General features: G+C 38.1%; 1 protein-coding gene across 1 annotated transcript in view; it reads right to left on the reverse strand.

The window, feature by feature from the left end:
• The window catches only part of DMXL2 (Dmx like 2), a 48,394-nt gene extending 30,737 nt beyond the window's left edge, over positions 1-17,657 (reverse strand). Inside the window, exons 1-12 of the mRNA XM_041418537.1 lie at positions 17,512-17,657; positions 9,381-9,506; positions 7,557-7,628; positions 6,753-6,831; positions 5,933-6,089; positions 5,497-5,563; positions 4,562-4,740; positions 4,063-4,246; positions 2,602-2,776; positions 1,613-1,846; positions 1,219-1,496; positions 335-1,031 (exon numbers count right to left, since the gene is read on the reverse strand). Coding sequence (XP_041274471.1) covers positions 335-1,031; positions 1,219-1,496; positions 1,613-1,846; positions 2,602-2,776; positions 4,063-4,246; positions 4,562-4,740; positions 5,497-5,563; positions 5,933-6,089; positions 6,753-6,831; positions 7,557-7,628; positions 9,381-9,506; positions 17,512-17,598 — 2,335 coding nt within the window. The 5' untranslated portion in view covers positions 17,599-17,657. The remainder of the gene's footprint in view (positions 1-334; positions 1,032-1,218; positions 1,497-1,612; positions 1,847-2,601; positions 2,777-4,062; positions 4,247-4,561; positions 4,741-5,496; positions 5,564-5,932; positions 6,090-6,752; positions 6,832-7,556; positions 7,629-9,380; positions 9,507-17,511) is intronic.
• Between the last annotated feature and the right edge of the window lie 1,775 nt (positions 17,658-19,432).

The following is a 19,432-nucleotide window of genomic DNA, read 5'->3' on the forward strand; positions in this document are numbered from 1 at the left end:
ACCACATCAATGCAGAGAGCACTCAAGGAAACTGCCTGAAGCACTGGGGAAAGGCAGCATCTTGTTCTCTGTGAGAGCAAGGAGTGCTTACTCACACAAAGGAGTTCCTGAGTGTCAGCTGATCCACAGGGACTGCAGAAACACTCAGACCACTGCAAGTGATTTGCAGTAGCTTAGCCAAAAACAAAGTAAAAATGCTTAATTTGCATAGTAAAATGAAATTTTTGAAAAGTTAATACAAATAGACTCCAAATAAAACAGTAATTTATTTTAACAAATTCATTCTACAAGTCACAGTGTTAACTCTATATGGAAACACACCAGGTATACTCACCAAGGCAATAGCTGGGAATTAGTGTTGGAAGCCAGGCTACATTAGAGAAAGCAGAGGTGTGAAGAGAGTTAATTCGAGCCAGCTCAGACACTCCTCCAGTGTAGGATAAAGGTCCTATGGGGTCTACTCGCCACAGAATCAGCTCACTATAGATTGCATTTGGGTCATGGAATGTACGGGTTGCTGCATTTTTAAGTTGCTGCTTAGAAGAACCTCTCTTATGTTTAATAGGATCCATCATCCTGCTTATCCTGTCGGAGTCCCAGGAGGTGTCTGACTCAGGAGTTAACAGAGCATTGTGATGAGAAGATGTCAGCAGCAATGGTAAAACAGAATGGCAGGCCAGATCATTGAGGTGAAAGCGATGTCCACAGTACCTGAACTTATGGGATACAGTTAGCACAGTAGTGAAAGCTGATTTATCAGCAAAAGTAACTGCCCACTGGTTTAGAGAGCCATCTATATGTTTAGAAATCATCATTACCACAGGAGAAATTATATTCACATTTGCACTGTCCCGGGCAAAGCTTGGTCCTTTATTTGCTAGTGTACTATTTGGAAAGTCCATTGTTTTCTGCTGTGCGGCACTGCTGCTGTCTTTTACAAAGACAGGACAGGCATACATCATAATATTTTTGCTAAGGGAGCTAGCATCTCCAGATGGAAATGCAACAGGAATCCTAGAAGAAAATGAAACCTAAAAAAAAAAAAAAAAAAAGAAAAAAAAATTAGAATACATGAAGTCAGCTTCAGCCTGAATAAATAAATGCTAGGTATTTTACAGGAAGTGCTTAAAATGAAATTCATACTGATGTTCAGCTCTAAAGCAAAGCACTATGTTTGTTAACATCAAAAATAATAAAACCATTTCAGATATACCATACCTGAACTTGTCGAAAGATGCCTGGAGTGTATTCATCTAAATACTTCACATGCCACACCAGGAATGTACCATCAACAGGATGGATAGTAAAAAGCATGTCTGGATTCCTGTTCCATTCCGTTAGGAGCAAGTCGATTTTCCGGTCTAACAAAACTGTCGGCAGAGGCAAGCGAGGGCCCGCTAGCAGAGATGCTTTGGGGCTTCCCTCTCTTTCTCCATCTTCGTGTTCTGAAGAGCCTGTACCAGTCCCTGTCTCTGATTCTCTGTCTATAGACAAATCTGCAACAGAAATGTGCCATTTTATGCAAAGGTTTCCCGATCAGTTTCCATTCAAAACACAGTATTTTTTAATCTGCTAGTAGTACTAGCTGATCAGAACTAACCAGATTACTAACCATGATCTAACTTCGTATGTAAGCCTTTTTCTTTTTCTTCTGTTTCTTCTTCCTCTTCAGCTTCAATATCAAAATCTTGTTCTAGTTGTTGTTCTGAAATTTGTCTTAGATGCTGCATGAATACTTCAATAGAGGATGTAAAATGAAATTCTTTATTATTCAGCCAGTGGACAACGAAGCCTCCACTTCCTTCATCTATATTAAAAGCAGTTCCAGCCAACATTGAAGGAATATCTGTGGACATTTTGAAAGAAATAAAAAAATCCATGTATTAAACTATACAAAAGTACATAAAGCTATATATTAAGCACTCATCATTTTATTCATATATGTATGTACACACACACATTCCACTTATTTTAGGTATAACATAATTTGTACCCATGAGATTAAAAAAGGTAAAGATCATGGTTTTATACCCAATTGTAATGAAAACAGTAAAGATATTTTAAAGTCCAGAAATTTACATAAAAATTTATTCTTATGTGAATGGTAAATGATATTTAGTGGTTCTAACTGCTCAGTTTCATATGTTGCAGTGTTGACTTTTGTGTATGGATTTTAGGTAAAGCTTGTCACTGCCCTTTAATCTTTTCCTTCTTTAAAAATATTCTGCATTATTCTATAAAAATCAGCTGGTTTTCCACCAAAAGACTCTGATACAGCTCTTTTTCAATCACTACATTCTGTAGAATGCAATTACTCTATTCATCATATACCATGGCCCCCCAAACCCAAGAATCAAACACCAACCAGACTGGAAATTTATGCTTCTTTTGCCTTCTGATCTGCAAAGATGAATTTAATTTGCACATAAAGGTGCTGAAGGTATTCAGAATAAATTCAGATTCATTTGTCTTAGAAAACTCTAAGCCAAATAAGAGAATTCCTACATTTCCCTCTATTTAATTAGGCAAAGCTCAGGTTCCTTTATTTTTTCCATGTTGTGCAAATACATCATTGCAGTCTAATAAATGGCTGTATTTCACCTGTATTAGGGTTGATGCTTGCTGCTATGTGGAAGTGACCAAGTGCATTTGCTTGATGGGAAATGTGACGCTGAACTTCGTGAGTGCCCTGCTGATCTGGCAGTACATCCGTGTGGGTAACAAGAACTGAAGACCTCCTTTGTCCTTTTCTCATATTTTTCAAATGATGAATTGTCTGTTGTAGTTATAAAAAAATAAATTAATAAATACCAAAAAGACCGTAAGATAAAAAGTTACACTTACATAAAGCCTATAGCTTCTTTCTACCAAAGAATTGAAGGCTAATTTCAAAAGGATTATTTTAAATATATTTCAACACAGGTTAGTAACACTTATGTACCTCTGATCTACCCAAAAGTAAAGCTCTTCTACCAGTCTTCTAAAAGTTCCTTTAATATCTACTCAACAACCCCACAAAAATATACAGGATTTTGCACAACATTCATGAACAAAATTAAAACAATCTAAAAGCAGTAACTTTTGTGATAGAATTTTATAATGAATTATTTTTGTATGAATGAAAATTTCTGAGAGCATGTAAAGAGCACAACTAATTTAACAGCCTGAAGTGTAATTGGTCCCAAGTTCCCTATTTTTTGATGGCTATGATATTTAAGAAGTGAAACCTTCATCTGATTGTAATAGTCTACAAATGAGTGGTGGGCGTTTTTTGTTTTCTTATCTTTCCTTGGTTTTATATTGATAGCGTAGTGTTGAGGATAACAGACCACCACTTTGTCATCTAGCAGCATTGTCTTTATTAAACACACTTGAGTATTTACATGTTTCTTCTGTGTACAAGAGGGATCAACTACATAGGCAGTGGTTAGGAGACTGATCAATCACACAACTAAAGGGCAGAACAGATGTTTCTTGCTCTTTTTATCTCAGACACTCTCACACATCCCACACAGTTAAATGAAACATTCTCACACAGGTATTTATGGCTGCAGATGATCTTTGGTATGCACTTTCTCATGGGAAAAAGGTGCTTGTTAAGCACCAGGATCAGCTGCTTCCACAGACAGGTTTTCTTTTACTCTAAACCTAATAGGCTCGTTAAGACTGTCACTGAAACAAAATTATCTAATGAAGTAACTAAAATTTAAAAAGAGTTTATTTACTCTTTTCATTGTCTTTATAATTGCAGACTTTCAGACCCAATCAGAATGAAACCATCACTACTATTCCACACTGACATTGTCTCTTCCTTCTCTGTTAGTTAACTATAGAAAAAGTAAACTGAGTTTTAAAAACAAGGTGCTTGAATGCAGAGTTGGAGTTTCTGACTTTTTCAGTGTCTAGTAATAGACTTCAAAACCTGATATGGAATAATTCAGGTTATTCTGTTATGCATATAGAGATTACATAATATACATTCTTAGAGCTCTATATCTTCAAATATATAAAGTTTTAAGAATTGTGAAATAAAAATTTCACTAATTGAGTATTTATATGTACCTCTAGTGCATGTTGTATAGTGTCCTTTTGCTTTCCAGACTGAGAGATGGTGCTGCTGATGCTGGAAGTGGTGGTTTCACAGATCTGCTCCCCCAGGAGAGTATCTTCGGGTAGCAGCGTCTCTGCCCACAGCCGGCAGATGCCATCGAGGCATGACGTGAGTAACACATTACAGACCAACCCCCTGATGGCAGAGACAGCAAAATTACTGCCTGAGTAACTCAGCTACATAGACACAGCAGAATTTAGGGGAGTGCACAAGAATTTAGTAGTTACTGTTTTATCCAAATTTCTGCTTCTCCCCTAACTGAAGGTTAACATGACTATTGTTATTAAACCTGGTGATACGGAAGTTAATGGGAAGATGTTGGTATGCTTTCTTTCTTTAAAGTACAAGAAGAGAAGTCTCATGCACTTGATGGCAAAACATTAAGCAGAATGTTAAAAAAACATCTGATCAAAGGCTTGCTTGCTTTTTGAAAAAAGGCAGCTTTCAAACCTGGGCATGTACTTGCTGATGTTCCGCCAGGAAAATCCTGTCACTGCTCGGGGATGCGCCAAATAAACAAAGGAAAACTGCACATCCTCTGAGCATTTTTTCTTTTCTTCATTCTCTTGGGGCAGGAGAGATGACTTCCAACCAGTCATAGGATACCAAACCTTCAAGAGGCAGTCATCCTAGGTAAAGCAATAAAAAGCCAGGGGTTTAGGTAGCTATAATTAAAAATGTAACAAAAAGAAAATCACAAACAATAAGCAACTGCTGTTCTGGTGTTGTTCATGAAAACTTGGCTCAGAACTAAAATTCATCTCACTGTTCAACTAACAGTAGGTGCAACCAAAAAGTGCTTACCTATTGAGACATGTAAACCAAAAGGAATCATTCAAATGACAGGGTGACATTAAAGAGAATTATTAATTGAAAACTTAGCTTGAATAGTGATTTGACAAAAAGTATTGCAAACTGAAATAGAATTGATAACTGAACCCAGAATTCACTAAATAAAAACCTCCTCTAATTTATCCAGACATGTGCATATTATACCAGTTTAAATGTGTATGTCTTCTATTGTAACGATCTCATTACTTTCAACAGAAGTAGAAAAAATTTATGTATATCTGAAAATTCATCTAAGTATACTACATCTAAAAAAAATCAAATATATATATATATATAGATATATATAATACATACACACATACAAGTCTGTATCACTGTTATTCATTCAGGTATTCATTAAGAGTACATAGATAAATCCAATTTTTGCTGCTAAAATCCATGGAATTACAAAAAATACAGCATTACATGAGATCATATTTTACCTTTGCTAAGACTACAATAGAATGTATGGTCCAGGACTATTCATATTACTTACTTTTGTCAAACAAATGAAAAATACTGCAAAAAACTCAATTATTCTTTTCTGTCCTTACCTTCCCAGCTGTTGCAAAATATTCACCATCAGGAGACCATGACATCAAATGTACTGATGTTGCAGTCCTATAGAACACAAGAGCTAGTTAAGTAAGGTAAAGTATTATTCCACAGGTATGCAGTTGATTCAGTGTTACTGTTCATTACTTAAATTTAATATTAAGTAAAAATTAGATTAAGTATTTTATAATTGTTTCTTTAAGCATACTTTTTGAGTAGCAGGAGCACAAAAGTAATTTTATACTTTACTGAAAAGACAGCTCAAAAAATTGGTTTTAGTACAGCAAGCCTAGGTTTGATTCAACAGGAGTGAGGATTTTTTATTTAAAATTACTTATATTGTTATATTGTTTGAATTTTAGGGTATTTAAAAGCACATTTTAAAATACAGGTGTGGTAGCATTGCAATTTGTCTTAAAACAAAAATTATCTCACTTGCACTGCCAGACACATTTCCAGTCATTTAGAACTGGGAGGACTTTATCATCCTTGATCTGACTGCTGCCATCATCATCTTCATCTTCCTCTAGAATGTCATCAGATGGAGGGGCCCACAATTGCAAGAAGTCTGTTGCTGTCAATAACCTGTTACCTGAAAGGGAATGGTACCAAAGCTATGGAACCAGGATGATGAAGGTATGTTGCAAGATTAAGCCTCTCATCATATTTTGTTGTGAATTATCCAGAACAAGTTGAAAGCTAAACTTTAGTCCATTTTAAGTATGGGTATTCCCCATTTCCATCATCTCACCCAGCTGGTTTTATCAAAACATTTTGAATTTATAATATCTTTTAAGAAAGAATACCAAGATTAATTTTTTAGCTCCTCTTTTTGCATTATTTAAAGGAGAACTTTGAATCACAGATTTGAATTTACTAATAAATGTTGCAGATGCTTAATAGCTGTTCACATCTCAAATAAATACACAGACATCTTATAAAGATTCATAGTCAGCTACATTGTTGACTTCAATTGTGCTAAAATTTTATTTCAATGATTATTAGTGACAATTTAAGTCAGTTAACAACTTAGCACTGTGATTCCCAAACTAAGATCTTACATAAGAGATGCAAACACTTGGCACAGCATCTTAACAAATGTTAACTGTAGCCTCACATTTTATGCAACACTGCCTGAGAAGAGGTAATTTAAAATCTGCATATTCAAGCTCTCACTTTATTACATTAAAATATTTTGTGTTCAATTCATTCTAACTAAAAACATTGACCAAACACTTCACAAATGATGCATTACCTTGAGGATCCCAGGCCAGGTTGTAAGTCATAGAACTGAGGAAGAATTGCCCAGTTTTCAGCCACTGACACTTCAGCTGCTGCAGTGTAAAAACAGTCAAGGATTAACTCTCACATCAACAGCAAAAATAAAGATATTGGTATTTCTTTCTATATGAAATTGCTACTAAGCCTGCTGAAAAAGTATTAAGTGGTAGATTGCTAAATCTAGTTTTAATATGTTTTTGAATTGTTTTGTAAAATGTAAGTGCATTCCAGGGTGCCCTGTGAACCAGATCTGGACTTGTCCCACATACAAATATTTCTGTAGATTACTTTGAACTACTGTGACCATAGATTTACAGGAACATAAGGGATGGCAGTATAGATACCACAAAGATTGTGAAACCTGCTTGAGAACATCCTCAGTGCTCAAGTGCTCGGCCATGGCTGTGCTGTTAAAACAAGTCTGGGTGCACTAAACAAATCTGTGTTGTATTTCTGTAGTGCACCTCTGACAACTCCTTCAAATAAGAAATACCAGCCTGTCATTCTAGTGTGAGACTCAAGAACAAGATGTTGGGAACTTAGGAGAAGTGCAGTCCAAAGTTCATTGAGTGGAAGAGTCTATCCACTCTCTGACAACTTCTTCAAATAAGTTCATTGAGTGGAAGAGTCTATCCATCCAGTTGTATTATGAATGGTGGAAACTGTTTATCCATTATTCTGCTGTGTGCTGACATAATATAATAAAAGTAACTGGCAGACAGACTTTTGCCTCTTCTAAGAGCCTAAACAGAATGAAAATTATGAAATACACACTTACACAATTTCTTTTATGAGAATTTATACCAAGTGGTTCAAAAATGCAAACAGCGTTTCCATATGATGCTGCAATCTGGGAAAGGAAAGGAAAAAAAAAAAAGTTGAAGACTCAAAATACAAGGTAGGAGGCAAGTGGAGTAAGCGCTCCTTAGTATTCCAAAATACCTAAAGAATTTCTAGTACCTCTTCTATGTGCCAGGGTTTTTGAAAAACAAAATTAATACAAATGTAATTAACTGTGTTATGGGTATATTTTCTTAAGGCAATTGAGGAAAACACACTCTTGAAGAAGCCCACCTTTCACATTTTAACTCTAAACAGGGCAGACACCTTGTTCAGTGGCACAAACACAGTCACATTCTTCTAGGGCAACTATTCTTAATGCATAAGAGAAAGTTGATGCCTTCACTGCTTCTGCTCATGTTCTGTGTACTTCACAGCTAACTAATGCATTAATTATTAGTGTCTGTGTCCCTAGATTCCATTTTGTATCACTAAATCACTAAGTAATAGTTACAAGAAGCAGAAAGAAATGCAATTCTATTTTTACCATTCAAATATATTTTGAGAGGAGATAAATGGTAAACAGAAAAATTGAAATACATATGCCATTGAACCCCTCAGTTTCTTTCACCCACTTATTTCACAGAAATCTCTAAACACAAAATAGGATATTTCTTAGGTATTTATCTGGGCCTGTTCCTAATACTCATATCCTTTAAGTAATTCTAACTATCTTTAAAATTCCTTTTTCTTCTTTAAAATATTTTTAAAAGAAAAAACAAGAACTGTTTAAGTCCTTCCCATCCAGGATCTGGTTTCCTCAAAATGGAAATGATGCAAAAGTTTGACGACATTTATTATGAAATCTTATTTCTTCCTTAGGGGGAGGGGGAGAGAAGGTTGCAACAACAGAGTCAGTCCCAAAGTAAAGAACAGACTGTGAGTTCAGAGTCCTGAATGCAGAACTACCCAGGGGTTTGGGTGGTCTTGTAGGGACCATCTCTGAAGCTGGACTCTCTCCTCCACTCTTATTGGGACTGCACTGCTGAAAGTTCAAGGGCTCTGCCAACGAAATCTGCCCAAATCCTAACTAGGGCTGCCTCAGTACTGGTACCAATTTTTATCCAGCTAATTCTAGTCAGCAGTGACAACTGACAAACAAAATTTGCTCAGTGCACTACTGGAACTCCTAGAAAATTTGATTCCCTCCTCTTTCTAACCTGTCTTTATAGCATTGTTTAGGGATTTAAAATGAAACCACAAAGCAAATCAAGGGGCCATGCAGTTATGACAGCTCATGGTGCAGCACTTCTAAACACATTAAACATGCTGAAGCCTTTCTAAAATGTATTTCAAATTCATGACTTTGCAGGACACACAGACACATGCATATGTGTACAGATAAATGATTTATCCATTTCTTCTTTCATTAGGTGGAAGCACACAAAATGGAGCCAGTAACCATCATTTCAGTACCATTCCAGTTCTGATTCTGTACTGTAAATAATGCACCTGTTCATATTTTGTGACACCTCTCATTGCAGATCCCAGAAAGGGAATAAAGCCTTTGTTCCAACATGTCTCCTGCTTCCTCTACCCTCCTCCCTCCCCCAAATTACTAATAAATTGAAAGAATAAAACTACCACAAGAGGTGTTACTCAGGAAGTCTCAGATCAGTAAACCATGATCTTTGTTGTGAAGATCGTGGTTTACTGATCATAGTTTACTTTCATTCCCTTAATGTATTATGTTGCTGTTTAATTATTCAATTTAGAGTTCTCAAATGTTAAAAATTCTATACAGATTTATTAAAATCCTTACCCTGCCTTGTCGCTGGGAGCACTCCACACAACTGACCTGGATGTTTCCATGTTTAGCACCGGGAATAATCTGCACACATTCAAAGTCATTTGCCAGAATAACAATGTCACAACCAGAGCCATATGCCTGAAATAATTTTCAAAAGAAATAAAATTAAATGTTTATTTTTAATAGCTAACTGAACACTTGCGACAGGACTGATATTTTTGGAAGCTGCAAATTCCCCAGTTAAGCAGGAAGTTACATTGTAGCAGGTTTGTTCCTCTCTAATTCATGGGCAAAAAGTAAAAACAAAGTAGCAAGGGAGACCATAACTCTATATAGGGGTTTAAGTGAAAGCAAACAGAGTGGAAAAAAAACCAAATCAACCCAAACTCCCAAATTTAAATCAAGAACTTGAGCTCTCTGTTTACTTTTTATTTTGTTTTGTTTTAGGTTTTAGTTGACTTTTTTCTTCCCTCTAATTCTTGTTGCCTCTTAGAGCAAGGCAGTCAAGCCAGGAGCATTTCTTAATGAATTTGCATGTACCTTTCTTCAACAGGTGTGTCTGTACCCCCGTCTGCCTTATTTATTATTTTCTTTTAAATCAAGATTGTTAAGGGATTCTTTTCTATAAGAATGTAATTTTCTGAGTTTTAAGAACTCCACATTACTATAAGACTGTAAAACAACAAAGATTTATTTTGGATATACTGTTGTGCAATACACTCCATATTCTAAATAATTTGTTTACATAGTAGCTATAGAACAGTGATAGCCTGCAGCACTTTCTATTGGCAGGATAAATATATACCTGTCTGCCAACCTTTCACCTGTTCTAAAAAGTTTAATCACTCCAGATTATCTGTCCCACTGAGCTCCCACCTTCAGGCACAGAAATCTCTCCCTAGGATCAATCTCCACTAAGCCTTTTACAGTTAGAGCTGAAAGTCGCTGTCCTTAAAGTAAGTTTTCCACTGATTCCAATAGAGTAGGCAGAAATTTTATAACAGCTGAGTCAAGCAGAGTGCAAGTCCTCCACAGTGAATTTCAGATGGTACAAAATTAGTTGTCACTTTAACTTGTCCACTGGATTTTTCACAATAATTTTCAAAATACTGAGTCAGCCCTTGCCCTCTCCTTTGAGATCAACAGTGTAAAGGCTACTTTATCGTACATGTATAAAAGTTGTATTTGTATTGATTTACCACCAGTGCCCCTCAGTGGCTGCACTAAGATAAGGGAGCAAGACAACCACTGGAATTAGAATGGACAGTTTAGGCCTCATGACTTTCTATGTCTACTTCTAATTCTCCTGGGAAGGAGCAAAAAGTGAGAAAGGCTGAAAAAAAGTGCTTAATTTAGTGAAAGTACGTCACTGCATGAAACAGAAAGGAACAGCAATACAAGCAGCAAAGCAGAAACTCAGTCCCCAGAAATTAACACACCATACAACTGCACACACAAAAATGAAAATTGCAGATAAGACAGATTGTCTAAAAGATTTCCAAGGTCATCTCACAAAAATAGAATGACACAGTGTTGAGTGAGACATAATAACCCACACTGCTGTTCTGGGAAGCTCTGAGGAACTGATACTGGAGTGATTCACAATGTAAGCAGGATTGCTAAAAGGCTGTTGGAGCAAGATTATCTGTGTAACAGAATATCCCAGCTCCTTGATGACTAGGCTATGTGATTATTAGACTCAGTCTGGAAGGGAGTAAGTTATTATTCAAATTGAATAGGATTATTTCCAGAATGTAAGAGAATGAAAGATGAGATTCTGAAGTAAATTCTGGCATTGAACAGAAAGTCCTTTTGTTTCGCTACTTTCCTATTTTTATAGTGGGATTCTTTACAAAACAAGCTTCACCAGCAGTGTTGAATACTGGATGAAACAGTATAGGCTCTTTAGTACAAAGGAAGAAAATAAAGACCAGGATGTGAATGCCCAGAAGTAGACAGGAAAATAAAAGCACATCCTCTTATTCCAATAATTTATTCAGAATTTGAATATTCACAAGAAATTGATTCTCCTACTTAAACTTCAAAGGGTGAGCATTAAAACAGAAAAGAATTGAGTCATCCTCTTTTCAACATTCTTCATAACTACCAAGAGAAACCTACTAAAAGATGCGACTTAAATTATCTAAATAAAAAGAGGTGCTGATCCACTTAAAAAAAGGACTTAAACCTTTCAAATCCTCTATTCACTGCTGGTATTCATAACTTGAGTTGCAAATTTCAAACTACATTATACATAACTTATCATTAGTTGCAATTTTATTAGCAAGAGACGTATGTGTGTCTCAAATTATAAAAGGAAAAGACTTATCAACTTCAATTTCCTTATGCTTAATGCTCTTAAAGATGCCTATTTGTATGTGTTTGTACAGCTCATAATGCATGAAACAGAAAATATTTTATCCTTGGCTATGTCTGTTTATTCTGTGAAACAAAATAATTTAGTGTCTTTCTCTTCAAACATTTTAGTTTTTCATCTCTCCTGTCCCCTACCTGCACTTATTCCACCAACAAAGCATAATTTTTCAGATAATTATTAGCTATTTAGCATATTTTTACACAGTTAAGTAAAAATGTGGTTCTTATTCATCAAGACACAGAGATCTCTTTCCTTTGTGAAATCTTATTACTGTCACTTGTAGCCATCCTACTTTTTGCCTGTGTTTCCTGCTGCACCAACAGGTGACTCAGCAACCTGAGTGCCCTGTGCCAGCAGTGGGGACCCCTTGGTTGGGGGGTAGGCAGAACCCATTCCCAGCAGCAGGACACAGCCTTCAGCTCTAGGTTAGAGCAAGTGCTGCTGTCTCTTGATTCTGGGGTCATTTTCTGAGTGTAGATATTTGTTCTCAGAATGTGACTTATTCCTTGAAAGTATACAAAATCTTAAAATTATTTTATGAAGTCATTAGAACACATGTTTGGAAAAGGTCCATATACTTTCATGTACTGAAAAACATTTTCATATTTCATGTTATATGCCTAAATACAAGTTTTTCGTTTGATTGTTTTTATGCAGCTTTTCTGATGTCTTCATTATATTAGCATGTTTATACTTGAAGAGAACACTTTTCTGTTAAATCCTTTTTTCTTTTGTCCTTAAGCTGGTAATGCAGCAGAAACACCCCACAGTGACAAAGAATAGGGAAGTGTCATAATATTTAACATCAGTAGTTCCTTCTTAAGGATTCAGCTGACAACATCTTCATGAGGTCATTCGTGCCACCACAGGTCTCTCCTGCCAGAGAAACAGAGGCCACAATATTGGTGGTAGCAGGCTGACAATCTGCCTAGCCTGATAAAAGGAATGGAAAATTGGTAAGCCATACAGACAGGAAAGATGAAAAATACAGTACTGAGATACAGTAATGGATGAGAGCAGCACAGAGCTCTTAAATAAACAGAATTATGAGCAGTGACTGAACCAAACAAGTGCAGTAAGAACCACCCACATGGAGTATCTGCCAACCTCCATTTCTAATGTCACTGATAACTTCAAGGAGAAAATTAAATGGAGTTGCAAAACCGCCAGAATGCAAGGATGACTTGCAGGATCCATAAGCAACTAATAAGCTGTAGTTTGCCAATGTCTGCTCTATCTGTCAAGATCTGGGATCACTGAAATGAACAATTACAAAACTTTAATTGAATGCAGGAGCACCACACAGAAGTAGGACATTGTGTCCTAGTGTAAGAGTTTATGCTATATCCTCAGTTTTCAAATAATATGAAAGCAGCACATGCTTCTGTCTTTTTCAGCTGCTCAGGTTTTTCAGTTTGCTTCTGGAACGAACAGACAGGGAAACAATTATTCCTTCACATTCTCATCTTGATTTTTCTTTATAAAACTACTTTTCTCCGTACAAAAAAAGCCAACAAAATTTTCTTTCTATAACCTGCAACTCTTTACAAATTTGACATAAGCGTAAAGTCCTCAAGCTCCTGTGTGTACTATCAGGGATGCAGAGGCATTTCAAGATGGAAAATGATGTGGAGGAAACAGAATCAACCCACAGTGCTATTAAAAAAAAAAAAGAAATTCATAAACATCTAAAATTACATAAATTAAAACATCTATTGAAACCTGAAAGTCTGTATTGGGCTTAAAGGACTCCTCCAATAAAACAACACTCATCTTTAAGTTTCTGGCAGAAATTCCTCCACCTTCCACTTAGCAATGAAGACACCTGAATCCTGAACCGTTTCCAAGCTCTCATCAATGGACACAACACTTACACTTCCTCCCCCTCCTCCTTCCACGTACTTCTAGAATTACATACACTTAATGCAAACCAGCAAAATAACTGAGAAATAACTCCTAACTTACTACTAGCCCATGGCCTGTAAAGAAGGCTTTCCTAATTTGACACTTCAGACAAATTCATGATTAAACACTTTACAACATACTTAAACATACAGAGATAAAATACCTTAGTAAGGATTCAGGTATTAAGCATCTCTAATCCAGTTTACATAAAAACAGTGCAGAACATATAGATATATATAAATAGTAATAAATAACTAAGAGGGATTTGCAAATAAGTGTTTTAAGAAGGATCAAGTAGTGAAAATGTAGGAGAACCTGACACAGCAGAGCAAACCTATTCTCAATTGCTGTATCTTGTGGACATCTGTGTGAATGAAGATTTTGCTGGTTTCAGTGAGATACAAAAATTTGCAGGGGTGTGGGAAACTCATCTGCAACAGCTTCTGGAATTCACCACACGCAGCTCCAAGCCAAGTGTCAGTGCTGGCATGAAATACGTTAAGAAGCTTGTCCTTTTCAAAAACAAAAGATAATAAATGAATTTTTTTCTCACTTTAATTAGTAAAGTTCTCAGATACCCCTAAAATCTGACCTTCTGAGTTTTCATGAAGAATGTTCATAGTTTTGTATTTTGTGCAATTAGTGCAGAAGTAAATATTATCTCCTGTTTGTCTGACCCTTTACATTTTTATACTTACAGAATCCAGCCTCTAGGTAAATGACATAGCTATTTTTATCTATTCATTTTTAAACCCAGACTAACCTTAGAAACGGTTACATTCTGTTGTAGCTGCTTAACCAGCTCTTTCAGAACAAAAACTAAACGAAATCAGCTGTGCATTTGAAAAATGCATTTTACTACCTTTAAAAGCTTATTAGCTACCAGTTAGACTGTGAGGTACAAACACCTCTTCTGTCAAGGCAGGGTGTGTGCTGTAAGGCCCTCTGCTTAAAGCTCAACCCTCAACCTTCTGTGAACTCACTTGTGGAACACAGTTAGCAATATTTGCTAAAATGAGAACATGAACTAACAGCAAGCTGAAAATGCACAGAATTATTCCAGAACTTCTGTCATTCAGTACTTTGACCCTTTGCTTAAGCAGTGTCTTTTCCAGAGCTCAGACGAAGGAGGCTGAGGAGACTGTCTGGTACAAGCTATTATGGAGCTATTTTGCTTCTAATCACCCTTCCAACAGTTTTTCCTGTGTATCACCCGCTCTACCAGACCATCCAGCAGGCAGCACACATCTCTGTGCCTCAGCCCTTCCTTGGGAAAGGCTGGATGTATGTCAGGATTGCTGCAGGCAGCTGTGGGAGCTGAGGGAGGAAAGGACCCTGCACATTCCAGAATAAGCACTGACAAAACCTTTGTAGCCAACCTACAGACACCTGTCTCTATTTCTTTGGATCGCTACAGTTTTATGGAGCTGCTAATACTTGTTTTAGCAGGCAGAGAAAAAAACAGTGGAAAAATTATTTTCCCTGTCTTATTCTCAGAATAAAACCTGCCACACTAGATGACTTTAACCAAAGCTTTAAAAAAGTTGAGGCAGATTGTGTTATCATCTTACCTCTAGCTACACCGACTTGGAAATTAAAAGCTTACCTTTATCCCCAGCAAGGAGTCATGTAAACAAGCCAAGGACAAACCACAGAAGAAGGGAAGGATGAAGAACCTGAGAATTGCAATGTCCCTAATCAGGTTAGAAGAAAATGTATTCTTCTCTCAGAATCCCAAGATTGCTGGACTTAGGCATCTGAAGTATATCCATCTTAAGAGGAAGTTTCTTCTCCTACTCCTCCTCAAGAAAAAAGGGAAATAGTTCCAAACCTATTAACTAGTGGGCACATATATATACATACCCAAGCCATTATTCTGCTGTTAAGCAGAGTATTTTTAACAGCAGTGATTCATTTCTGCACACAAAAAGGCTGTATTTTCAAGTGCCTGTGATGAATCAGTTGTAGCAATTTTGAACCATTCTCACGCATTCTCAACGCCCAAACACCAACCAAAACGTGAGTGGGCACATGTGCACACAAACAGCAGCTCCTGGGCCACAGCCCTGTGGATTGCCACAGACACCTATGGATTGCCACAGACACCTATGGATTCCTATGGATTGCCACAGACACCTATGGATTGCCAGTGTGCTGTGCACCTCTCCCCTGGCCTCTTGCCCTCTCCCTGCTCTGCTGGTGCTGTGAGCCAGTGCCTGACAGGTGCTGGGGTTTCAGAGCAGCTCTGCAGAGTCAGGCTCTGCCACCTGTACTGCAGAACCTGCACCAGGATCTGAGCTGAAGTTCCAAACAGCTCAGTGGTTTGGGGAGCATAGAGCTCTCTGTCCTTACAGGTGATGTTGACTGACAGAATTTGAGGTTGGGCACTAATGAACTGCTTGCAGTCAATGGTAGATTATGATTCTACTAAGTCACGCAGGCAACCAATTTCCTAAGAATCTGGATATAAGACCTCAAACTGTTTGCAGGCAATTATTAACCATACAGTTTACTCTAGGATCAAGGCCTAAACAAGCAGGCAAAAATACCATGAATACAGAGAATGAAGAAAAAGCAAAGAAGAAAGTTACATCTATGGAAGTCCAGGAGATACATTTATGAAAACATACTTATCTCTTTAGTTCCTTGTTTACTGTATTATATAAAAAAAAACTGGATACAGCAGCCAGAGAAACAGTGTGGTCTGTTATATGTAGTTCCATAATTTAAATCCTACCAGGCAATCCTCCATCGTTTTGGAAGATGCTACTTTTGCTCTTGGAAAATTCTTGTATAAACCACAATATACATTATGATTCATTACTCATATTATCAAACTATGACAAGAATTAACACAAAGTTGTGTTGCATAATATCATTTGACTTTTCAAATTGTCATAGTAAAAAGAAACACATTAGAATGTGAATATGAGTAAATGACTTCTTATATAAATACCAAAAGTAACAGAGGTCCCTTTAATAGCAGTATGGCTGCATAGCAGCAGAACCAGGAAAATAAAGACAAACATGGCACCTTTTATTTCTTAAGATTCTCCAGCATTCATTACTGAAATAAGACCTCTGTGATAATTCACTGCAAGCTGTAAATGTTTCACGAGTCTGCTGACATTTATCTTACACCAGAAAGGATGCTCTGCATCATTTTGCTTGGAATTGGCTTGTGCCTGGGAGAATCTTATTAATATCAAATGCAGTAAGACAAGTGATACCTAAAGAATAAGATACTGATTAGATGGCAGCAGGAAAACGCTGCAGAAACTGATCACTCACTAAAATCAAAGCATACCAAGCACACACAACCTACCGGAGTGAAACTGACATTAGAAATTGACAATAAACAAAAATAGCCTGTGAATGAGAAACAGTTTGTTTTACAAACTACGGGCCTCTTGAAATTCACTTAGTGTATCTTTTTATAATCTCTTTCTATTTCTTTTCCAGTTTGAGAGGAGCATTTGACAAATTTGTGTTTTTTCAGCCTCAGTAATGGAAGGCAGACGCTCATCAGTAGCGGGCAGGCTTCGTCAGAACCCCAGTGCAACTGACTGTGCGCTTTGCAGATGAGACACAAACACACACACACAAACAGATTTAAAAAAATGTAAAAATAAAGGCAGACAGAAGCACCCAGCGAAATCCGAGGACACACACCCGGGGTTTCCCCGGTCGATACAGAGGAGGGAGCCTGGCCAGGGCTGACGGGCGATCCCCGGCTGCCCCCGGCCCCGCCGGTGCCGCTCCGCCCGCAGCGCCCCCCGCCCGCCGGGCTCTCCCTCCCTGCGCTCTCCCCGGGCCTACGGCCGCCGTGCCCAGGCCGGCCACGGCCGCGGCGCCCGTTACCGTGAAGGGGGTGTCCTGCACGCTGCCCACGGAGTACCCGTTGTCGCCGGGGTTCACGGCGCCGGTCAGCACCTGGTGCAGATGCATCGCGGCCCCGGCCCCGCCGCGCCGCCGGGACCCGGATGGCTCCGCGGGCGCGCGCGCGAGGCCCGGGAGCGCGGCGGGCGGGGCGCTCAGGGCCAGCTGTGTCCTCAGCCCCGCAGGTGCGGGCGCGCTGCCGGCAGGCTCGCACGGCTGCCGCTCGGTAGTTACACGTACATATATACATACATATATATATATATACGCAGCTGTGTATGTATATAGTGTTTCTGAGGGTGGATTGGTTGGCTTCCGTTAAGAATCTTCTGGTTTGGTCATATCCCAGAGAGCTTGGACGCTCTCGCCAATGCACCAGCGTCGTTCCAGCAGTGCCCGCAGCGGGGGCAGGACCTGCCCGCACTGAGGGGGCTGTGGTCAAGGTGTTCAGTTAAACTTCGTGCACCTCACAGAAACACGGCCAGGCTTTTGCTGCTTTATTTGTAATAACGGCCAAACGCTCTTGAAAGCTAAAGCCTTTCAGTATGCCTGTCCTTCTCTGTCCCAGAGGTGTGGAGAAGACTGGATCCTGGAAATCTTTTGGAAAGGATTCTAAACTCTGAGTGGGGGAATAAAAATACTCTGTGCTGTGAGATAAGGAAAATTCTCTGTTTCCAGTCCTAGGTCAATAGAGCAGTCTCTCTGTTGCTAATAATTGAAGCTGCAAAGCTCCCACTCCTTTGAAGTCTATGGCAGTCATAGACTTGACTTGAGTCAAGGCTACAAGATTCATCTTACTTCTACTGCTTCTTAAAAGTGTACTTTCCTTACTACACAAATGAAATGCTGCTCAAAGTGTAGAGATAAATAAACACAAAGTCAAGTTGCATTGGAATGGAAAAAGCATTGTCATGAAAACACTTTAGATTTTGTCTATTCCCGTGCTTGTTATAGGCAGTCTTTAAAAAGGCCACAGTTTCTCTAGCTGGAGCAGAAGGGAAAAAGGAAAAAAAAACATTTAGATCTTCAGATGACCTGGTTAAACATGAAAACACTATCTAATGTTTATGTGCTTCAGCTCATTATTCCATAACTTTTCTGACTGAAGGCTCTTCCACGTAAGATGTGTAATTTAAAACTGATTTTTGAGTGAGTTTTTTTTTTTTTTTAAATGCCTGCAACAGGACTTAAAGGCAAACAGTGCTTGGTGGGGTTTCTTTTGTTTTGGTTGGGATGTTTGTTTGTTTTAATGAGTGCAACGAAGTCCAGCTACTGCCTGAAAAGGGCAGCTGGCTTTTGGATCAGCAGCTGTAATGAGAATGAACAGCATGATCTAAAGGAAAGGGTTTTCCTGGTTGTGGTGGCATGAAATCTTCAGAGAAAGCTGAGTACCTTCATGATTGGTTCAGTCTTGCTAGGCACAGACACGATGAAGGAGACTTGGTTTTCAGCTCAGTGTTCTGTCACCTGATGAGAGTAAGACTGACTGTGGCTCTTGTGGCCGAGGAAATGTGGCTACCTCTGTGCACAGGACTTTGAACGAGAGTCAGTCTGCAAGTATCTGCAGATAAGGCTGCCACATTCTTCCTGAAAGCAAATATTGTCACCTGAGTTTTGCTCACAGATTGTTTTACCCACCTGAAATCATTCTTCCTTATTAGTGACTAAAATGCCTTACAGTAATTTTTGGTCCATGTGACTGTGATTTCTATAACTGGGACCATGAAACACTCTCTCTTCCGTGTATATATATATACACACATGCATATATAAAATGTAAAATGATAGTAAAAATATGTAAGGAGCCTTCAATCTTTTAATTCCCTTTAATTATTGACCATCTTGCTGCTTTATTCTATTACTTTATTTTCTTTTTTAACTCTAAATAAAAGGTCCTGCAGTC

Source organism: Onychostruthus taczanowskii, unplaced genomic scaffold (assembly GCF_017590055.1).
Source record: "Onychostruthus taczanowskii isolate IOZ18803 unplaced genomic scaffold, ASM1759005v1 scaffold6, whole genome shotgun sequence".
NCBI classification, from domain to species: domain Eukaryota; kingdom Metazoa; phylum Chordata; class Aves; order Passeriformes; family Passeridae; genus Onychostruthus; species Onychostruthus taczanowskii.